Source organism: Eleutherodactylus coqui, chromosome 3 (assembly GCF_035609145.1).
Source record: "Eleutherodactylus coqui strain aEleCoq1 chromosome 3, aEleCoq1.hap1, whole genome shotgun sequence".
In the NCBI taxonomy this organism is placed as follows: Eukaryota; Metazoa; Chordata; class Amphibia; order Anura; family Eleutherodactylidae; genus Eleutherodactylus; species Eleutherodactylus coqui.
The window spans coordinates 194018006-194037234 of NC_089839.1; the positions used below are offsets into that span (position 1 = coordinate 194018006).

General features: G+C 45.5%; 1 protein-coding gene across 3 annotated transcripts in view; it reads right to left on the reverse strand.

Annotated features, from left to right (window-relative positions):
• PDZRN3 (PDZ domain containing ring finger 3) overlaps window positions 1–19229 on the reverse strand; it is a 258422-nt gene that overhangs the window by 32832 nt on the left and 206361 nt on the right. The window contains exon 1 of one of the 3 annotated variants that reach the window (XM_066596712.1): window positions 9095–9229. The exons of the other annotated variants lie outside the window; for them this stretch is intronic. Within the exon in view, the coding sequence (XP_066452809.1) occupies window positions 9095–9163 (69 nt within the window). The 5' untranslated portion in view covers window positions 9164–9229. Of the gene's footprint in view, window positions 1–9094; window positions 9230–19229 lie in introns of those variants that run through there. 3 annotated transcript variants of the gene reach the window in all.

Sequence of the window (19229 nt, forward strand, 5' to 3'; positions counted from 1 at the left end):
AGTTATTAGTGGATGAAGAGGAGACTCTAACATCAGCTGTATTTGATCCGCTTTGTCTTGTTGATGCTGGGATTCAGGAAAACAGATGCACTGGGACTGCTTGGCTGTAATTTATTACTGAATTCTCGGTAGCCGCAGAGAGTCGGGGTTGTAGGATTTTTTTCCGATGATTGCATTACCGAATGTACAGGGTGTAGTCATATAGACGGACGAGCGCTATATCTCAGTACTGGTGTCCTATATTGAAGTAACAGTAGCGTACTGGAATAGGAAGGCATGGATGTGCTATATAATGGTATGGCGCACGGGCACCTGAGACCCCGGAACACGGATCTCAATTTTGTGTTGTGGCCCCTGTAAGTCTGGTGGGACCGCTGCTATAACTGAAGTAGGAAAGCATACTGGAACGATAGCAGATCCTCCAGGAAGTCTTCCACCGTCTGCAGCAGACTCCGGTACCGATCCACATTGAGTCTCCCTGGAATGAACACTGGTCCGATGACGGCTGAGTGGCTGTATTGTAGCAGAAGGAGGCTGCTTCTGGTGCAGTTACATCACTTCAGTCATAGTGGCGGTCCCACGGGACTCAGAGAGACGTGGAAGGTGGATTTTTGCTGCTCACATGTTACTCTTCAACTTTGCAAATGGTTTAACTGTCTCTTACATGGGCCACAACACCAAATTGAAAACCATGTTCCAGGGGCCCCCAAGGGCCCGTGTGCCGTACCATCATGTAGTGCATCCATGCCTTCCTATTCAAGTATGCTATTGTTACTTCAATATGCTGGGATATAGCGCCGGAGCAGGATTATGTCTTTTACCATCATCTGTAGAGCTATGGTCTGAAACCTGTGGCTCTCCAGCTATAGTGAGCATGCGGGGCATATATGAGGCATTTGTGCCTAATAGAATGTTATATGGGAACCTGTAGTGGTGACTTAATATAAAGAGGCACTATAGACCAGTAGAGACCAAGTGCCCAAACTGCAACCCAAAACCCACTTATTTTTTGCTAAGTGCCAACATGGCAATTTAACCTGAATACTGAGGTTTTAGTTTAGAAAAAACAACGCATACATTAACATCTTCTGTCTGACCAGGCCGCTGGGAACTGGGAGCCGGGGAGAGCCGACAGTGGGGAGCCTACGGAGGAGGCGAAGGGGAGCACTGCGTACAAAATCAGCTGCTGATACGCGGCTTATTTCCATTCAACATCTGCACCAATGGTATGGATTTTGACTGTTTTTTGAATGCGGAAATGCTGTGCAATTTACAGCTGAAATTTCCGCTATGGACATTCTGCTACATTTACGCCACGTGTAAACATACCCTAAGTCAGCTAGAGGTATAATGCCATGTGCAGAGTGGCCTCAGTAGTAACAGTGTCCCCTATATCGACCGCAGTAGTAATAGTGACCCCCACCGTAGGCTCAATAGTAATAGCGCCCCCCTGAGACTGATATACTTACCTCATCCTTGTCTTCAAAGCGCCGCTGCTCCTCTGCTTGGCGCTGCTGCTGGCGGAAGTGTGCAAGTCCGGACTCCTCCTCCCTTCTCCTCTCCTCCTGCGGAACCAAGGAGGAAAGGTCAGGGAAGGAGGATTGTGGGTGCACACACTGACGGCAGTGTGTGTACCCGTAGAAGAGCCAGTGAGTGATCACCAGCCGGGGAGCCGCAGCATCCTAGCTGGTAATCACTTTCATGGTGACCAGACGTCAGAAAAGCGGAGCCTGGGATCAGTGGGACACAGGGTCCCAAAGCAGGACTATCTAGCCTAAATCGAGATGTCTGGTCACCTTATTCTAGTAGTAGTAATAATCAACGGCACGCATACCCACAGAGAGAGCTCTGAGTGACCCTTCTGGCACATGTGCCATAGATTCGTCATCACTGCTATAAGCTAAAACAAATACTTTCAACAGAAAATACAAGTTATGTTGGACAAAGTTATTATACATGGACAAAAACAACTTCTACGCTGAATGGCCACTTTATAAGAGACCCAAACCCTTTCACCTTTAGCACTTCCCTGTATGTAAATTCTCCCCGTGACCCCGGGGTGCAGCATAAAATCACCTGAAAAGTTTCCATGGATCCACATTAGATGGGAAAATTCAGCGATCTGATCAACCTCCAACAAGGAAGACCAGCTTAGACCAGGATTGTACTGCTAACCAGTGTGGAGAGCATATTGAGAATGGCATGATCGAGTAAAAACATCCAGCAAAAAGGGATCCTGTAGACAAAAACAACTCATGACTAAAAGGGGTCAGAGGAGGATGTCAGGAATCATTCTGATGAGCAGACACTGCAGAGTCAAGGAAACTGCAACCGAATACAACGCTGGTGCTCCAATTAATGTGTCCGAATGCACAGCTCACCGTTCCTTAGCACAGATAGGCTATAACAGTAAATGACCAGTTCCAGGCTCCATTGTGTCCAAGGGAAACAGAAAAGTGAGACTCCAGGGGGCAAAATAGCTCAAAAACTGTATCACCGAGCGGTGGAGAAACAGTTTCTGATCAAATAAATTCAGATTTTTGTTGTAAGGATGGGAGGGTCAGAATTTGACACAAGTAGCATAATTTGATGACCCCTTGCTGTCAGGCTGGTGGAGGTGTAGTAATGATGTGGGGGAGGTTTCTTGGCACACCTAGTGTCCTCTGATACCTATGGGTGGACGCCACATTGAGCTGCTGCAGCTCTGAGGGCCAAAGGAGCTCCAACACACTATGAGATGGGGGGGTCTCTAATAAAGTGGCCATTCAGTGTATAGCCTTTAACCCTGTCTTTAGAACCATAGTCTCTGGCCTGTGGCTCTCCAGCTGTGGTGAGACTACAACTCCTAGTATGCTATGCATATATTAGCCACTTGTGCCTAATGCCTGTATAGTGAAGTTCATTCTGCCTTCCTCTCCTTTCCAACATCCAATGTACTTTATTTTCTCGATACATTGCTCTGTTCCTGGCTGAGAGGCAGCTTGCTGCAGAACTTCTAATGTCCTGCAATGGAGACCAAGCAATTATAAGCCCCATCCCTTTAGCTAAGCCCCAACACTTTTGGCTAGCATGAAAGGGGCAATAATTGAAAGACCCTTGCTTCTTTCACAGATTTGTACTACAGGGTGAGTCATGGGAAAGTAGGTCGGAATCAAACTCTTTTAAAAGCTGTCAAAAAAAAAAAAAATCTGTCTCTGCTGCCCATATCAACCAATCACAGCGCAGCCTTTATTTTACCTCAGCAATATAAAGAATGAAAGTTGTGTGCCGGGCTACTTCTCCGTGGTCCACCCAGTATATTATTTCTTATTAGAACCAGCAGAGCTTGCCTGTATATTGAGATAATGCAACCATTTAGAGATCATGGACAGGAGCGAACAATCCCCGACAATCAATGGAACCTATTTTATGAATGGGTGGAGTTAACCCTTAAAGGGCATGCCCACTTTTGCACTTTTCAGTACAGTGGCATGATAAGGTTGTATTACTACTAGCAGGTTGGAACACGATATTCAAAAATTCCACAAAGTTGAATGAAAGTCACATTTCCAATAGACGCTCTAACCGCCCCCTGCTGGCAGTGATAAATGACAGTCACATTCATCTAGTCCCTTTCTTATGTACCTGCACTTGAATGATTGGCAGAGAACAAACCGCGTCCTATTATTCATCCTTCCACATCTGCTTCTGCCTCGGGCGCGGGAACACAATCAATAGTTTGTGCTATTAGTTAACCAAAGGGAAGTCTAACAGACAGAGATAACGGCTCACAGACAGAAGAACATCTTCCTGCATGAACCCCTCACAAGTCGCACGCCCTCGTTATTAAGCCACACATCGCTATACAGGATCATAAAAGGTGCTTTCACACCTGCCAGAATATTCCAAAATCCATGGTAGGAAATTTTAGATGCACGGTTGCAATAAAAAATGGTTACAAACGTATGCCTACCCTTCACAGACATATTTTGGAGCCCGTGTGAAAAAGGCCCTCAGGAACACGTCGTGAAGGGACACGGTTTGCCATTACAAATCAATGGGACTTGTATTGGGAGTGTATTAGGGTGCAAAATGCGCGTCAAAATCCGCCGTGTGAACATACCCGTAATGCGCTGCTGTGGGTTTCTGCAGCATAACCCACATGTATACACGTGGATATTACTGTGGAATTTTCTAGGTTTTTAGGCATGGGCTGCGGAAATATTCCACTCGTTTGAAAGCACCCTTAGGCCGGGTTCACATGGGCGAGAACATTGCGCAAGATTCACAAATCTCGCACGAATATGAACCCAATTATTTGAATGGGGTCATACACATTTGATTCCAATTAAAACAAATCGCGGCCTGTCCTATCTTTGTCGTGCTCTCGCATTGCAGCTCCCATTGTCTTCAATGGTGCCGGGGGCATCGCACCACGTGGGAGGCGCATGCGATACGAGGTCTCCCCATTATAAACAAGCTGCAGGCGCGGCAGAGGGTTGCTTCTTCCCTGAAGTGGTGCGAGGCGGGGCGGTACAAAATCTGGAGCTCTTTGATGTGTTTTTTGGTGCGGATTCACAGCGGATTTAGCCCGGTCAATGGGCAAAACCTGTGTGCAGAATTCTGACACGTCACCTCTTAAATAGAAACCTGCAGGAATTCAGCATCTCATTGACAGGGCTACATCCGAATGTGGATCTACGGCAAAATTATGTGGATTTTGCCATGATTTTTAGAGTCCGTTCACATATAGCGGAAATGGTACGGGTTTTACGCAACAGAAAAAAATCAACATCATTTCTGTGTCAAAAAACACATTAGTGCAGACCCGCAGCAGACGTCACTCTTTCTATGGGAAGGGTGCAATCAGTTACAGATCCACCTCTTCTAACATACACAGTCACATGGACGCCAACGCCAACCAGAGCGCCCATCGCACCATCTGACTCCTCCCCTCCCGCTTCGGTCACAGGATACAGCGTGCAAGAGACCGGGGAGGATAATGCTCAGAACATTCTGGCCAACGTCAATGTGACTGCGTGAGAATGTAAGAAGATCTTTACTGACAGCCAGGGATTCAGCAGGTGGGACTGGTCTACTACTAAGTAAAGGGCCACAAAGGGGGACAATATTGCTCAGGAGGGTCCACAAAGGGGAACACTATTACTAAGTGGGTTCACAGAGGGGCACTATTCTTGCGTTGCGATGTGATTTTAACATTAGAAGGTCCTATTGACTTTGGCGATAAAGAAAATAGCTCAATTTTATGGCGGGCGGCAGCGATGCAATGCAAAATTATTCTTAAAAAAAAGCATCGCTGACGCTCAAAAATCACAAGAATAAAGGCGTGATTTTACAGCGATTTACTGGCGCCAAAATCGCGCTTGCCCATGTGGAACCAGCCTTACTAAGTAGGGGCGACAGAAGGGCACAATTACTAAGTAGGGCCACAGTAGGGACACTTTGGGGGGCATTGAGAGGGGCACTGGGGGTAGCAGCAGTATGGGAAAGGTGTGCAGAGATCAGTCAAGACTGCAATAGTTCATGATGGCCTGGACCCGGATAGAACAGCAGACCTCAGCAGAGACATCATCAGAGGAGACGTCACCTGTGACCACTGGAGGTAACTGCACTGTAATCACTATCTCTGGGTAGGACTAATATTTGACTATTATATGGTGACTACAATATTTAGAGGTATAGTAGAGCTGAGCTGCTGTATCTCAGCCCGCCATGTTATAAATGTTGTCTAATAGAACATATATAATTTTTTTCTCTCTTGCAGCGCGAATGGGCCTAATTCTGCGTTTCGCTACGAGGCCCCACAAGTTCTAGGTACGACCATGCCTTGCATGAAGAATTGCTATAGGAACATTAGAAAAAACACATACTACAGTTGTAACTGCGGGCCTACATCTGTGGGGGCCAATTGGCCCCTGCTGTATATGACACTTGCACAATAGTGTAGTCATACAGTGCAATCTCACAATGTCCTATAGAGGGTGATCCCAAGATCAGGCAGCCCTCTCAGATAGTTGATAAAAAGTTGAGTGACATTTTCCTGCCACTCATATGGACTCACACATGTCATACCGCCTGTATGGCAGATAGATAGGAGAATGTATTTCCATACACTGCCCTTTGGGTAATGTAGAATGCACAGCTGTTCCAGGGATGAGACACAATCTGGACTCCTCTGAACTTGTATCGCAGTGGGATAATAAATAAGGAAGATTTATCACAATTAAATATGATAATTGAAGGGGGAAAAAAAGGCGCATTCCGTGTCTTCTGGGCCTTTAATACTCCTGTCACTCATAAACTTTCCTATATGTCAGCAGCTGGATGACAGTAAACCAAAACTTCCCGTGGATATGTCGCCCTCTAATGGTGAAAAGAGAAACTGCGGCTACAGTGTGTCAGAAAATGCAATAATACCATAGATTACGGGGAATGGCTCCATGTCGCTGCTGCCAAGCTGCATTTTCCTATATCTAGTGCCAATCCAGTTGTCTGATAGTCTGGTTGCTAGGGAAATGTTGCTTAACAACAGCAGCTTTCTCAAAGAGGCTGTCAAGCAGCATTTCCCTAGCAACCAGGCACTCAGATTTTCGACTTAAAAGGGGTCGTACAAAAATTGGCTTTTATCAGTTTTGTATAGGATAGGTAATAAAAGTCTGGTTGGTGGGGGTCTCACCGATCCCAAGAATGGGGGTCCCATGTCCTCCTCACTTTGGAATTATTGCGCCCCCTGCAGTGAGGAGGAGATGTGCCGTGCAGCTCCATTCATTTTCAAAATATAATAGCGCCTATACTCTATTTCACACACAATATCAGCCTATGTAAAAACTGCAAGTCTCAATACGCCAATTTAGTTTTATGGGTCCGTGTGCTGTGCGTTGTCCGTCCGTAAAAATACAGGCAGCACGCGGACAGAAACTACACCCGTATGAACGGGATGTAAGGCAGGAGTGGCACCGAACTGATGGCAGAGAAGGCTCAGGATTAAATCTGGCTTTTCACTATCTGATATTGCCAAAATTGTGCAAAGAAACTTTAGTATTAAGCTAACCCCTTAGGATGAGATCTTGTACTGACCCCTCTTCCTTAGCCCCATCAAAGGGATTATCCAAAATGTGAAAATGAATTAGAGAAAGAGCCCACTTTTTGTTTTTACAGAAACAGCGCCACTCTTGTTCACAGGCTGTGTCTGGTGTTGCAGCATTGGAGTGAATGGGATTGAGCTAACAGGCACAGTCAATAGACCACAGCCTGCCAATCAATGACGGGCTGTTTGTAAAGCTGTTACTACAGGTTGGGCCACGGAAAAGTAGCCCTGCACCACTCTCTCAGGCCGCCTGTTTACGATCACGACGGAATATCGCTAGCGATATTCCGGTGCAGGGGAGGAGCACTAAAAGGTCTCCGCGATGAGCCTATATTAATGATAGCCTAGCCGCAAAGAATCGCAGCAAGCCGCAATTTTAATCACGCAAGCGGAAAATCACTATGGTTTTCCGCTTGTTTGCAGTAGGCTGTGCTTTCCATATGATAACTATGGAAGGCATGTCATGCGAGCTCCGCGTGCAATTTATCGTCACGGATCTCGCAATGACACCTCGCCCGTGGACAGCCAGCCTTATGATGGCTGTCTAAAAGAAAACCAATCACAGCGCAGCTTTCATTCTATCTCAGCAGTATAAGAAACAACAACCAATCAGAACACAGCTATCATTTCCTATACAGCTGTGGTAACATGAAAGCTGCGCTGTGATTGGTTGCTATGGGCAACAGAGACAGATTTTCTTTTAGACATCATAATAGTATGATGCCTCCTTTTCCACGGCCCACCCTTTAAAAACTGGGGGGGGGGGGGGTATGATCCCCCAAACTACCCCTCATGGCTACCAGTTACAAACCCTATAAGATACGGGAGGAGTCTCCCTTTTAGTCTAGAAGGAAAGCGGTTAAACAGTCCGATATGGATTTCCAGCAAGTTACATAATTTATGCCATAACTTCCAAATCATTCAGCCTTGAGAGAAATGTGCACAACGGTGACACGCAAACTCCAGAAGAGGCGAAATGTATGTTAAAGGGGAATTCCACTGTATGAGAAGGGGGTCTCCACATGAGGACCTCCACCAGCTGTGTGGTCTGTGTGATCCTGCGCTGGGCTCCAGGTTACACATTTCCTGGCCCTCCATGAGTTGTGGGGTCCCGGCTCAACAGTACAGCCAGGCTGCTTCCTAAATCACATACCATTTTTGCTTTTCCTGATGAGATGTAGCAGAGCTGACTGAGTAGTTTCATTACTTGCATCAGCAATACGGAGTTACAAAAAAAAAAAAGCGACATTCCTATATAGAACATAAGGATGACAAACTCAGCACCGCTACACCTGACAAAGTGAACTCCGCTACATTGTGACGGCTGATTTTTCCAAATCATTATGAGCGGCGCTGCTTTGTACATTAAAGGCCAGCAGTTCTCCGCTGTCAGATAACAAGGCAGCGGGAAGGCTCGCTCACGCTCGGCGCTCTCACAACCTTCTTCCTGCCAACACTCTCTTCCAGCTTCTTTCACAAAGCCGCGCGGTCCTTTCATTAGAGATGAAATACTAAAAAGGCTCTATTACCGAGCGCGTCTATCTTCCCGATTCCCCCCTGCTGCCTTAAGGGCATTAAACAGATCTTGTCTTCCAGAACAACCTTCATGATTGTGCCCAAACGCAAGCGGGGGGCCCGAGGCGTCTCGGGTGGGCGGATGTGTTGGCATGCAAGAGAACGCACGCTACCTAGGTGCCAGTTTGCAAATAAACGGCAGCTTGGCTATACTTTAGGCTCTTATCCTTTCTTTGGTGATGAGTTAAGAGACTGATGTAGCAGAGCAGATGTAGCAGAGCTGAAAAGATTAGTTCCACCGGGTCGGTCATTTGACACAATTTATCGTACGATTTCTTGTCGTTTTCCATAGGTTTGGATGGTTGTCTTAATTCCGTCTGCTGTACCTATCCTTGCATCTTTACACGGGCACGTGCGGAAATATTATTAACCCTTTAGTTGCTAGCATGCATACGAGAGAAAAAAATAAAATAAGATAGAAATAAGACTTACCTGGCAAACTTCGTAGAGTAACCTGTAATCCTCATCGGCTCTCCTGAGGCCGCATAAGCTGCATCCCATGGTTAGAGGATGTGTGACATATCCCGTCTAGTGAGCGGGGGTCCTGGGGAGGCAGTCACATTGATGCTGCACACTTGGTGACAGGAGGCAGAGTGTTTGTGTGCGTGTGTCTCTGCTGTGCCGCCTCGCACCACACAGCCCTCCCTCCAGTGCCTGGCTTGCTGTGCAGTGGTCCAGTGCACACACTAAATACTGCTCCTCATGCATATTAATCAGCTCTCATTGACTATTCAGATTGAGACACTGATATGGAGACCAGAACCGGGAACTGTGACAAGTGACTTCAGAGCGAGACGGGAAAAAGACAAAATCCCCAACGCTTCTGTCAATTTTTTTTTTTTTACAATCATAGATACAGAAGATTGCGCAGCGGGAGCCGGAATGGATCTACAGCGGGATTTTTTACATATTATCACCCTGGAATGTGCAGACAGCATATCGGAGACTTCCGCCGTCGAGGGGGACGCCGTGTGCGCATGAATGAAAAAATTTATAATATATATAATTTTCATAGGGGCCAGAATGTGACCGCAGGATGCACTACAACACCCAGCTGAAGCTGCGGAAGTCTGCACCAAGCTGCGCACTGTTGCATGCAGATCTTGATGCGCAATTGCAGGCAGATTTAAAGGGGTTGTCTACTTGCTGGACAACATGACTTTAATGAATTTGTCTGTACTAAAATAATAAACAGATGTATACTTACCCCTCCAGCGCTGCAGCCCGCTGTGGGGCAGGTGCTTGTTGTGTCAGGTGACCGCTGCTGCCAATCAGAGGCTGTAGTGTCATCGCTGGTCTGGCACCAGTGCTCACATCCTGAGCTCCCTGATGGCAGGAGTTCAGGCACGTGACGCTGCAGCCTTTTACTGGCTGCAGCGGTCACTGTCACAATAAATGCCGGGACTACAGCGCAGCTGCAGCACTGGATCCTGGTGATAGACCCCCACCAAGCCTGAGAACAGGGGACTGAAGCGATTCTAAATGAGCATAGAAAGGGGTTAAGCTTACACCCATCCACTGCAATGGGACTGACAAATGTACTAAGCACCTATCCACAGGATAGGGAATAAGTAGTTTTCATGGGACAACCCCACACTGGTGGTCTACTCAAGATCTTGACCAACATGTTGCCTACAGAGGGTCTATGATGTCTCCATAATGACAATAATCACCTTCTTGAATGTCGATTCATGTCACAATAAGTCTGTCTTCAAGTGCTGGACGGTCAGCTGTTGGGTACATTAGGGATGGGAGGGGCATATCCTCTGTATATGGATGATAATATTCAATGGTGACCACAGACTTGGTTCACACCTGAAGATATCAAGTCGCTTTCAATGGTTCAACGGTGAGCCGGTTGAGTATGGTAACACTGGCAACACCTTATTGGGCATAGTGACCGGTTTTACCCAAAAAAGGTATGAAATGGATTATAATAGCATATTGTGGTATTATTTTGACACTATGTGGCAATATTATATGACTTTGGGGGGACTACTTTGTTTGTTGTCTAGCCAAGGGGCATAACAATCATGGTCGCAGACAGTACAACCACGATCAGGCCCAGAGGAGTAGAGGACTTGTGCTGCACCATTCTTGATGAAGAGAAGCTGGCACAGCAGCGGCAACTCTCTCACTTTGCGGCACTGAGTGCAGAGCGCCATGCATGCTAAAGAGGCAGCTATTTATTTGGATGTGAGTAGGTACTAGTAGCGGCCCTGTTGGCAATCGCGGATACTGACTGCGTCTGGCTCAGCTGATTGTGATAAAGTATGCTGGCTGCATCTGACTACTTCTGGGCTAAGGTGAGGCCTCCAAGGAGGGCCGTGAGACCTATTTTGGGGTATATTGCAGTTCAGTAATTGGGTGCTTCCGGTCAGGGTCACATTTTCTATAAAAACAGTTGTGATGGAGACATTGGTGGTCCCGTCCCAGGTTTATCTCAGGCCATCCTTCTACCACCACACAGTACAGGATACAGATAAACCTTATAAACTTCCTATATACCAGCCGTCTGGAGATCTAGAAAACTTTTGCTCCTCTGAGGCCGCACTTTTTTTTTCTTGCCAGCTTCGACAAGAATTCATGAATTAAATATTGTATATTAAAAGCATCCCAAGACATCCACAGGTCTGAGCCGCAGTATTCTAAAACTGAGGGATATGCAATTTATTCCTCACTAATCGTCTATCTTAAACACAAAGTTATACCAGAACCTGACAAAATGCCACGGGTAGAAAAGTGACAAGTTCTCATCTGTCACTGACATTGCCATGGAGAAGAAGTACATGCCAGAGACAGACTGGCAGCTGAGAGGAAAAATTACTGCTCCTTTAGTTCGCTGACTTCACATTAGGACTGTGAAAACTTTACATATCTGTGGCCATCCAGACTAAATCTAAGATAATGCTCCACTCACAGCCAAAGCTGCCCATTCGGTGAGCTGCTTCTTAAACACTTTAGAACCAGAGATTTATCATCCACGGGAAAAACAAACTTGTGATCATTTGATTGCTTGTACTACATATTGCAATATTTCAGTATAGTAGTATATCATAATTTTTGATATTACCCTTCAGGGCTTGATAGGCATCTATGTGTGGCAGTCCTGGGAGCCTTCAGTAGGCTCTGAGCTGCCAAGCTAGCCGATCGGCACCCCATGATCGTGCTGCGGGGGCTGCCTTTAGGATATGGGAAGGAGCCACCCCTCCAGCTGACTGTTTAGATGCGGGAGGGGTGGCCCCACCACTCATCTTGTGACCCTCTGCAGTACATAGCTTGCAGTGCAAGTGTAGGCCAATCCATGATGATGTCACTGCCAGAGCAGGTGGGAGAGGTAGCCCTCGGCCAAGTGAATTCACAACTTCAGCAATAGGCAGTCTACCAGTATGCTGCAGAAAGAAGCAAGATAGCAGTATACCCACACCAGAACAGTTCAGTGAATTCTGTACCAGAACCAACCTCCTAACATAATTACAGCACCACAACAACTTAATGAATACTGTACCAGAACCAAGTGCCTAACATAAATACAGCACCAGTACCAAATTCATAACATAAATACAGCACCAGTACCAAATTCATAACATAAATACAGCACCAGTACCAAATTCATAACATAAATACAGCACCAGTACCAAATTCATAACATAAATACGGCACCAGAACCAAACTCAGTACATAGATACAATACCAGAAACAACCTCATACATAAATACAGCTCCAGCACCCAGTTAATAACATAATGACAGCCCTAGAACCAAAGCTCAGTACATAGATATAGCACCAACAACAAATAAAGCACAAACCAAAATTGTGTTTTAATTACAATACCAGAATCAAGCAGGTAAGAAAAATACAGTAGCAGAACTAAGTGATTGGGGTGTTGTTGGGGGTGCTGATGGACTGACAGCTGCGCCTCAGATTATCAAAGGAAGAAGACAGAGCCAGGAAGAACATGATTCATGTAGCTTCACAAGGTGCTGCTGCATGGGGGGAAAAACATCATCTGGCCGGATAGTCCTACAGCCTACATCTGCTGGTGATCGCCTCCAGCCTACATCTGCCTGGTGCCCCCCTCCACCTACAACCTGGTCGCCAACGCCCTGTGTGACCACCCAGGTTGCACATAGCTAAGGCCAACCATGCTGCCAAGAGCCTGAAACAGCAAGTTCAAGGTGAAGCTTAGCTCAGCTGAGTGAGATGTCCAGAGAGAGGGGGTGGAAGCACCACAAATGGGAAGTAACAGGTTGTGGCATCACTACTGTGAGGGAGTAACGGAAGGGCTCTATTAGTATGGGGGTACTAAGGGGGCATCATTACAGTATGTCACACAAAGAAGGGCACTATTCTGTGTGCTCCCAAACAGTGATATGTTAGTGTATTACTGTGTGGGAGCTCAAAGCGGGACTGGAAAAGATTGTGAATTTATGGACAGGAATTGGGTAGGGTTAATGGCATGGCTCAATGTAAAAAAACTTGCACCCTCTTTACGTTACTTGAAAGTTGGGAGGTATTATATGGTGAAAGTTTTGAACTTTTTGTTGTTTTATACTGAGGCTTGTAGGCCTGCTATGTGAATTAGCGGTCTTCATCAAGTCTCTTGTTTTAAAGCTGTGATCTCACTTTGCTCAAACATCCCCAACCTTGTAATGCTTCCAATCTGGTGGCGTTATCCAGAAAGTAATGCCGGATATTACCGGGCCTGTCCATCTTCTCTTTCATCACAATAATGCATTTTGCTATTCCTTCTCACAAATGTCGTTTCCCACCAGAAGCCACTGAGCGGTTGTGGTTTAGTAGCCTAATCCCGAGCACTTGATGTTAGTGCACTTAAACTCGTGGTCCCTGAGTAATCGTCTGGGCCGTGGAGAGGTCAGCAGTGAGGAGGTGGGCTCCGGGATATACCTGGATACAGAAGGGTCTCCAGTATTCTCTTTATCTTGACTGAAAAGTCTGGAAGTACCAAACCACAGGTGCATAGAATGGGTCATGGTGGACATAGCTACTAGGGAAAGGCCGGGCTCACACGACCGGATGTGTATTGAGGATTCTGCGACTGGCATCTGTGCGGACTTTCTACGGTAAAATGCGGGCATTGAAGGGTATGCTTTTTCCTTTACACCCGCAGATACGAATTGCGTATTCCATGGGCAGAAGAAAAATCGCAGCATGCTCTGTTTTGCTGCAGAATTCATGCAGACAGCCTCCATTGATGTCAATGTAAGCATCCGACCCGCAGCCATACACAATTAACATGACAGTGTATTTGGTGACCACGCATCATTTACGTTATACCTGTACTATGATATCCTTATAGACATAAAGCCTTTACTGTGATATCATTGTGTGCACTATGCTTCTACGGTGACATTACCGTGTGCATTATTCCTGTACTGTGACATCACCGTGCATGATTCCTGTACTATGACATCACCATGTGCATGATTCCTGTGCTGTGACATCACTGTGTGCATTATCCCCGTACTGTGACATCACTGTGTGCATTATCCCCGTACTGTGACATCACTGTGTATTATCCCCGTAGTGTGACATGACTATGGGCATTCTCCTTGTACTGTGACATCACTATACGCCTTCTCCCTTTACTGTGACATCACTAGACACATTTTCACTGTACTGTGACATCATTATGTTCATTATCTCTGTACTGCGACATCACTATGTGCATTCTACCTGTACTGTGATATCACTGTGTAAATTCTCCATTTACTAGAACATCACTGTGTACCCACCACTTGGGACCCCCCGCCAATCAGCTGCTCCCTGGGTCCCTGTCACAGTGCATGGAGCAGGAAGCAGCATAGTATTACAGGCACAGTTCTTATTAATTTCAATAGGAACAATGCCTGCAGCACCACTGCAAAGTGTATGGAGCGATTTGCTTTCTGCCCTGTATACTGTGACAGTAGCCTGGAAAAACAGCTGATCGTCTGGGGACATACATTTTCTTGGCAAAAAAACCCTTTAGATTCTGTATCTTAGCTAAACAAAGCAGACTTGCCATTTGGGAGTCCAACAAAGCTTAGTGATGACCCCAGTTGAGCCGTCAGAAGTTAGAAAACTTTAAATAGCTTCACGAAAAATTCTTTCACAATTTTTGTCAATTTAATATTCTTTCTTCTCTGGTTTTCTTTTTTCATCCAACCTCATAGAAGATCTGGATATATAGTGCATTCCCACTGTACTGTGACATCCCTGTGTACATTCTACTGTACTGTGACATCACTGTGTACACTACCTCTGTACTGTGACATCACTGTGGACACTACCTCTGTACTGTGACATCACTGTGTACATTCTACTGTACTGTGACATCACTGTGTACATTACCTCTGTACTGTGACATTCCTGTGTGCATTCTCCCTGTACTGTGACATCCCTGTGTACATTACCTCTGTACTGTGACATTCCTGTGTGCATTCTCCCTGTACTGTGACATCCCTGTGTGCATTCTTCTGTACTGTGACACCACTGTGTACATTACCTCTGTACTGTGACATCACTGTGTACATTCTACTGTACTGTGACATCACTGTGTACATTACCTCTGTACTGTGACATTCCTGTGTGCATTCTACTGTACTGTGACATCCCTGTGTGCATTCTACTGGACTGTGACATCACTGTGTACACTACCTCTGTACTGTGACATCACTGTGTACACTACCTCTGTACTGTGACATCACTGTGTACATTACCTCTGTACTGTGACATTACTGTGTACATTCTACTGTACTGTGACATTGTGTTTATTATGCCTGTACTGTGACATCACTGTATGCCTCCTCCCTGTACTGTGACATCACTGTGTACATTATCTCTGTTCTGTGACATCCCTGTATGCATTATCTATGTTCTGTGACATCAATGTGTGCTGCACGAGGACCTCAGTTGAGCCGGCAGAGAATTTTTAACAGGTTGACAAAAGATATTTAGAAATTAAAGAATTTTTTGACAATTTAATATTCTTGTCTCTCTGGTTTTATGTTTCATCCAACCCCATGGAAGATCTGGATATACAAGACGCGGAAGAAGAGAACCCAAAAAGACTGGGGTGGCTGTAAATGGGGCAGGTTTATATTAGCGCTGGTCTTACAGTAGGTACATGATTCCACCATAAGTAACCATCCAAGGCTGTGTATCAACGTCAATAGAGATGTCCATTTACTTGATTGCAGATCAGACCCACCCACAATACCATGGTAAATGTGAGAGGGGTCTCAGTTGTGCATGAGTGAACTTTTAACCTGCCTTTTCAGGGTAAAATACATGCCAGTCAGGAATTCTACATCCAACCTAATTTCATTGTATCCCCGACCTCTTCCCCTGCTCTCTTCTTAATCCTTTACTAGCAGCCACTATACAGTGTTAAATGAGTCATTTACTAGCAAAAATGGACGTCTGTCGGACAGTTAAAACCCCCAGCCATTGTTTGGGCTTAATGCTACGCTAATGCAATTACAGACTGAACAGGAGCTTGGTTTGAAGGCTGACTACAAGACACCAATATATAGGTCCCTCAATCAGTAGCTCTGCTTTTAACGCTGGGGGACGGCAAGGCGAAGTGCACAGGGGAAAGCAGCGGAGGATTCTAACATAGTAAGGAGACCCAAAGAGACAGAGAGAAATGGAAAAAATGGTGGTGGTGGGGCAGAGGTTGCCCACTCTATTTGTACAAGCCTACAGCTTTGTGCTAGTATTTTAGTGTAAAAAAGTAGCACATTTTGGTTAACCCCATTTTTGCAATAAATGTGCAACTTTTCACTGTTCTTGCCACTATTGAAAAGTGACGAGAGGAGTATAAAGCTGCAAATTTAGCATAAAAATGGGGAAAGGCGCTGGGTGGGATTTAGCAAGAGGGGAGTGGACAACTAATAAATATTAAAGGGAACCTACCACCTGCCATAAACTAAGTGATGGTGCTGCTAGTGGAGTGACAGGGAGCCGGTGATGTATTTTTTTATACTGACCTGCTCCTTGAAGTCCATGCACTGCATGAAAATCTGGGAGAGCATGCGCTTGGGACTCTGAAAAGAGTCAGAGTTTTGCGCACCACGCGGACCTCAGTGGCGGGCACCGCAGGAACCAGGCGACTACGCAAAACAAAATCACCCGCCTCCCTGTCACCTTGCTTAACAGCACTATAAGTTAGTCTATAGTGCTTTAGGCAGGTGACAGGCTCCCATTAAGCCATAAAATGGCCCAAAGAGTGCCGAAAATTTACATCTACTCATAGCAGGTGCAGATTTTAATTTCTGGATTAGAGACAACCCAAATGCACCAAATTTATTAAGGGGTGTGCACATTTTAATAAATTTGGCGTATTTTACTCCAATAGATTTCAGTTGAAGATCGGATGTATGAAACTATATCTTGTGAATAGACAATTGAGCAGATTTTGTAATCCTGTCTACAGAGACCTTTACACAGGTCGAAAATCACCCGAATAATCGCTCAAACATGGACCCCGATAGGGCACTGAGCAAGAAGTGGCTCAGCAGTTGCTAAACTTTCCATTTCAGTGAGCTGAAACAGAACAACTGCTGAGCGGCTTCTCGCTACGTGTAAACAGGAGTCACTCAATCGTTGCCTGTTGCCAGTAAATGGAGACGGGCATCCGGAAGAGATACCCACCTCCATTCTCTGACTTGCTTTTGCACAGGAGCGATAGACACTGGGATGGCTGTCAGGCTCTTAAGCATCCAACAGTCGTACCGTGTGTGGGTACCTTAAAAGTCAGACAGTACAGACTAAGACAGCCTGCTGCCCTTGCTACAATGCAACCCTGATCAGAAATATCAGTATACAATATATATGTCACAGGTTGCTCAATGTCCTCCAAACATCACAATCAATTTAAAGGCGAATGAGACTGGAGGATGAAGAGTTACCTGAGAACAAGTGACAAGATGATGATAAATGATGTAATGATAGCAGCCTGTGTTTATTGCTTGTCCCATGCATATTACTGCATATTACTGCTAGACTCCGCAAAACAAGACATGGGGTAATTTTTCAGGGGCAACTCCATCAGACAGTGTGCATATTATTATGGTTAATGTATGAAGCAGATATGCAAGTAAAATGAAATGTGCAGCTGGAATGAGCTTTTCTGCGGATCATAAATGACCTTTCTAACATGTAATCACCGTATCCATGAATTATCAAACGCTACATCTATGAGTGCAATGGATCCCCATCATTCATTCGACTCACTACCTGCCTAGTGATGTGATAACCTACCTGCATAAAGCTCAAATGTAAGTGGTTAACAGCACCATCTGCTGGTGAATTGTGGTATAATGACATCTGTAGGAGACAGGTGGAGAATGGGATATATAATAGATACACACACATGACGCTCTCACTCACAGGTAACATATGTAATAATAGATTTTACCATCTTACGCCAGTAAATCATTGTCACTATGTGTAATAGGAGCACAATGAGCAGATAAAGACTTCCTATGCATTTACAAGCCTGAGACCCAGGATCATTCATACAGCCCGGCCTCAGGCCATACACACTGGAGGATGAAGGGTCAATGCCATTAGCAAGCTGCAGTCTGTGGCTCTGCTTATTTATACATGGGAATAGGGGGTGTACTGAGATTCTTAGATCACTTCAACCAACAAAGTATTAGAAAAATGCTAATTTAGTAGCTTTATTAATTATGTAGATCTGAGACATTCATTCTACAAACCGTTTAGTGCAATCTGACGGATTCATCAGATGTGGATAGTTCGGCTCCTCTAGATACCCAGCTGTAGTCATAGTATACGCGGCATGTTTCATTAGAAGCTTGCACCCAACAAACCTTGGCTTGGCTTACCTTACCTGTCACCAGGCTTCATCTCCACTAAACTGTTTCCAGCACGCTTGCAGTCATGAAAAAATTGTTCCAACTGTGTACTTTTTTTGACCATTAGCCCTGCATACCTTCGTAGGATTCGTAGTTTTTAAATATCCCGCTGTGTGTGCTAATGAGGTTGGTGCGCCTGGACAATGCCAGCCAGTGGAAGAGTTCTTTGTATCCCCGTCGCTCTGCCTACAATTAATGTGGATGATGTCCCCTACATAATCTACACGCTGGTCTAAATCTTGTGCATGCACCACACATCCTGGGACTGGCACAGGCATAGTTTGTCTCGCCCTGCCGTGGGCAGACTCATCAGTTTCCTCTGCACATTGCATGCTGGGAACAGTTTTGTGGGTTGAAACATGGCGACTTTTTTTTTTTTTTTTTAAAGGGCCACTCCGGTGATCATGTAGCTATCTCCCAGTATATAAACGTCAGCTAGTGTTACTTTGGTTATTTCCTTCACTCTGAAACTCCTGGCCTATTTTGCCTCTGATGGTCATGTGATCTCAACTCTGAGCAGCTCAGATCGACTTGGGTTTATGCTGTTTGAAACTAAGGTAGTCAATTTCTCAGTCTGTGTGATGCTGTTCCATGGGCTCTACCACAGAAACTGTCTACAGGGGGGCCACAGGCACTCCTATCACAGTTACTGATGATGATCACACAGCTCCTGTCACTCA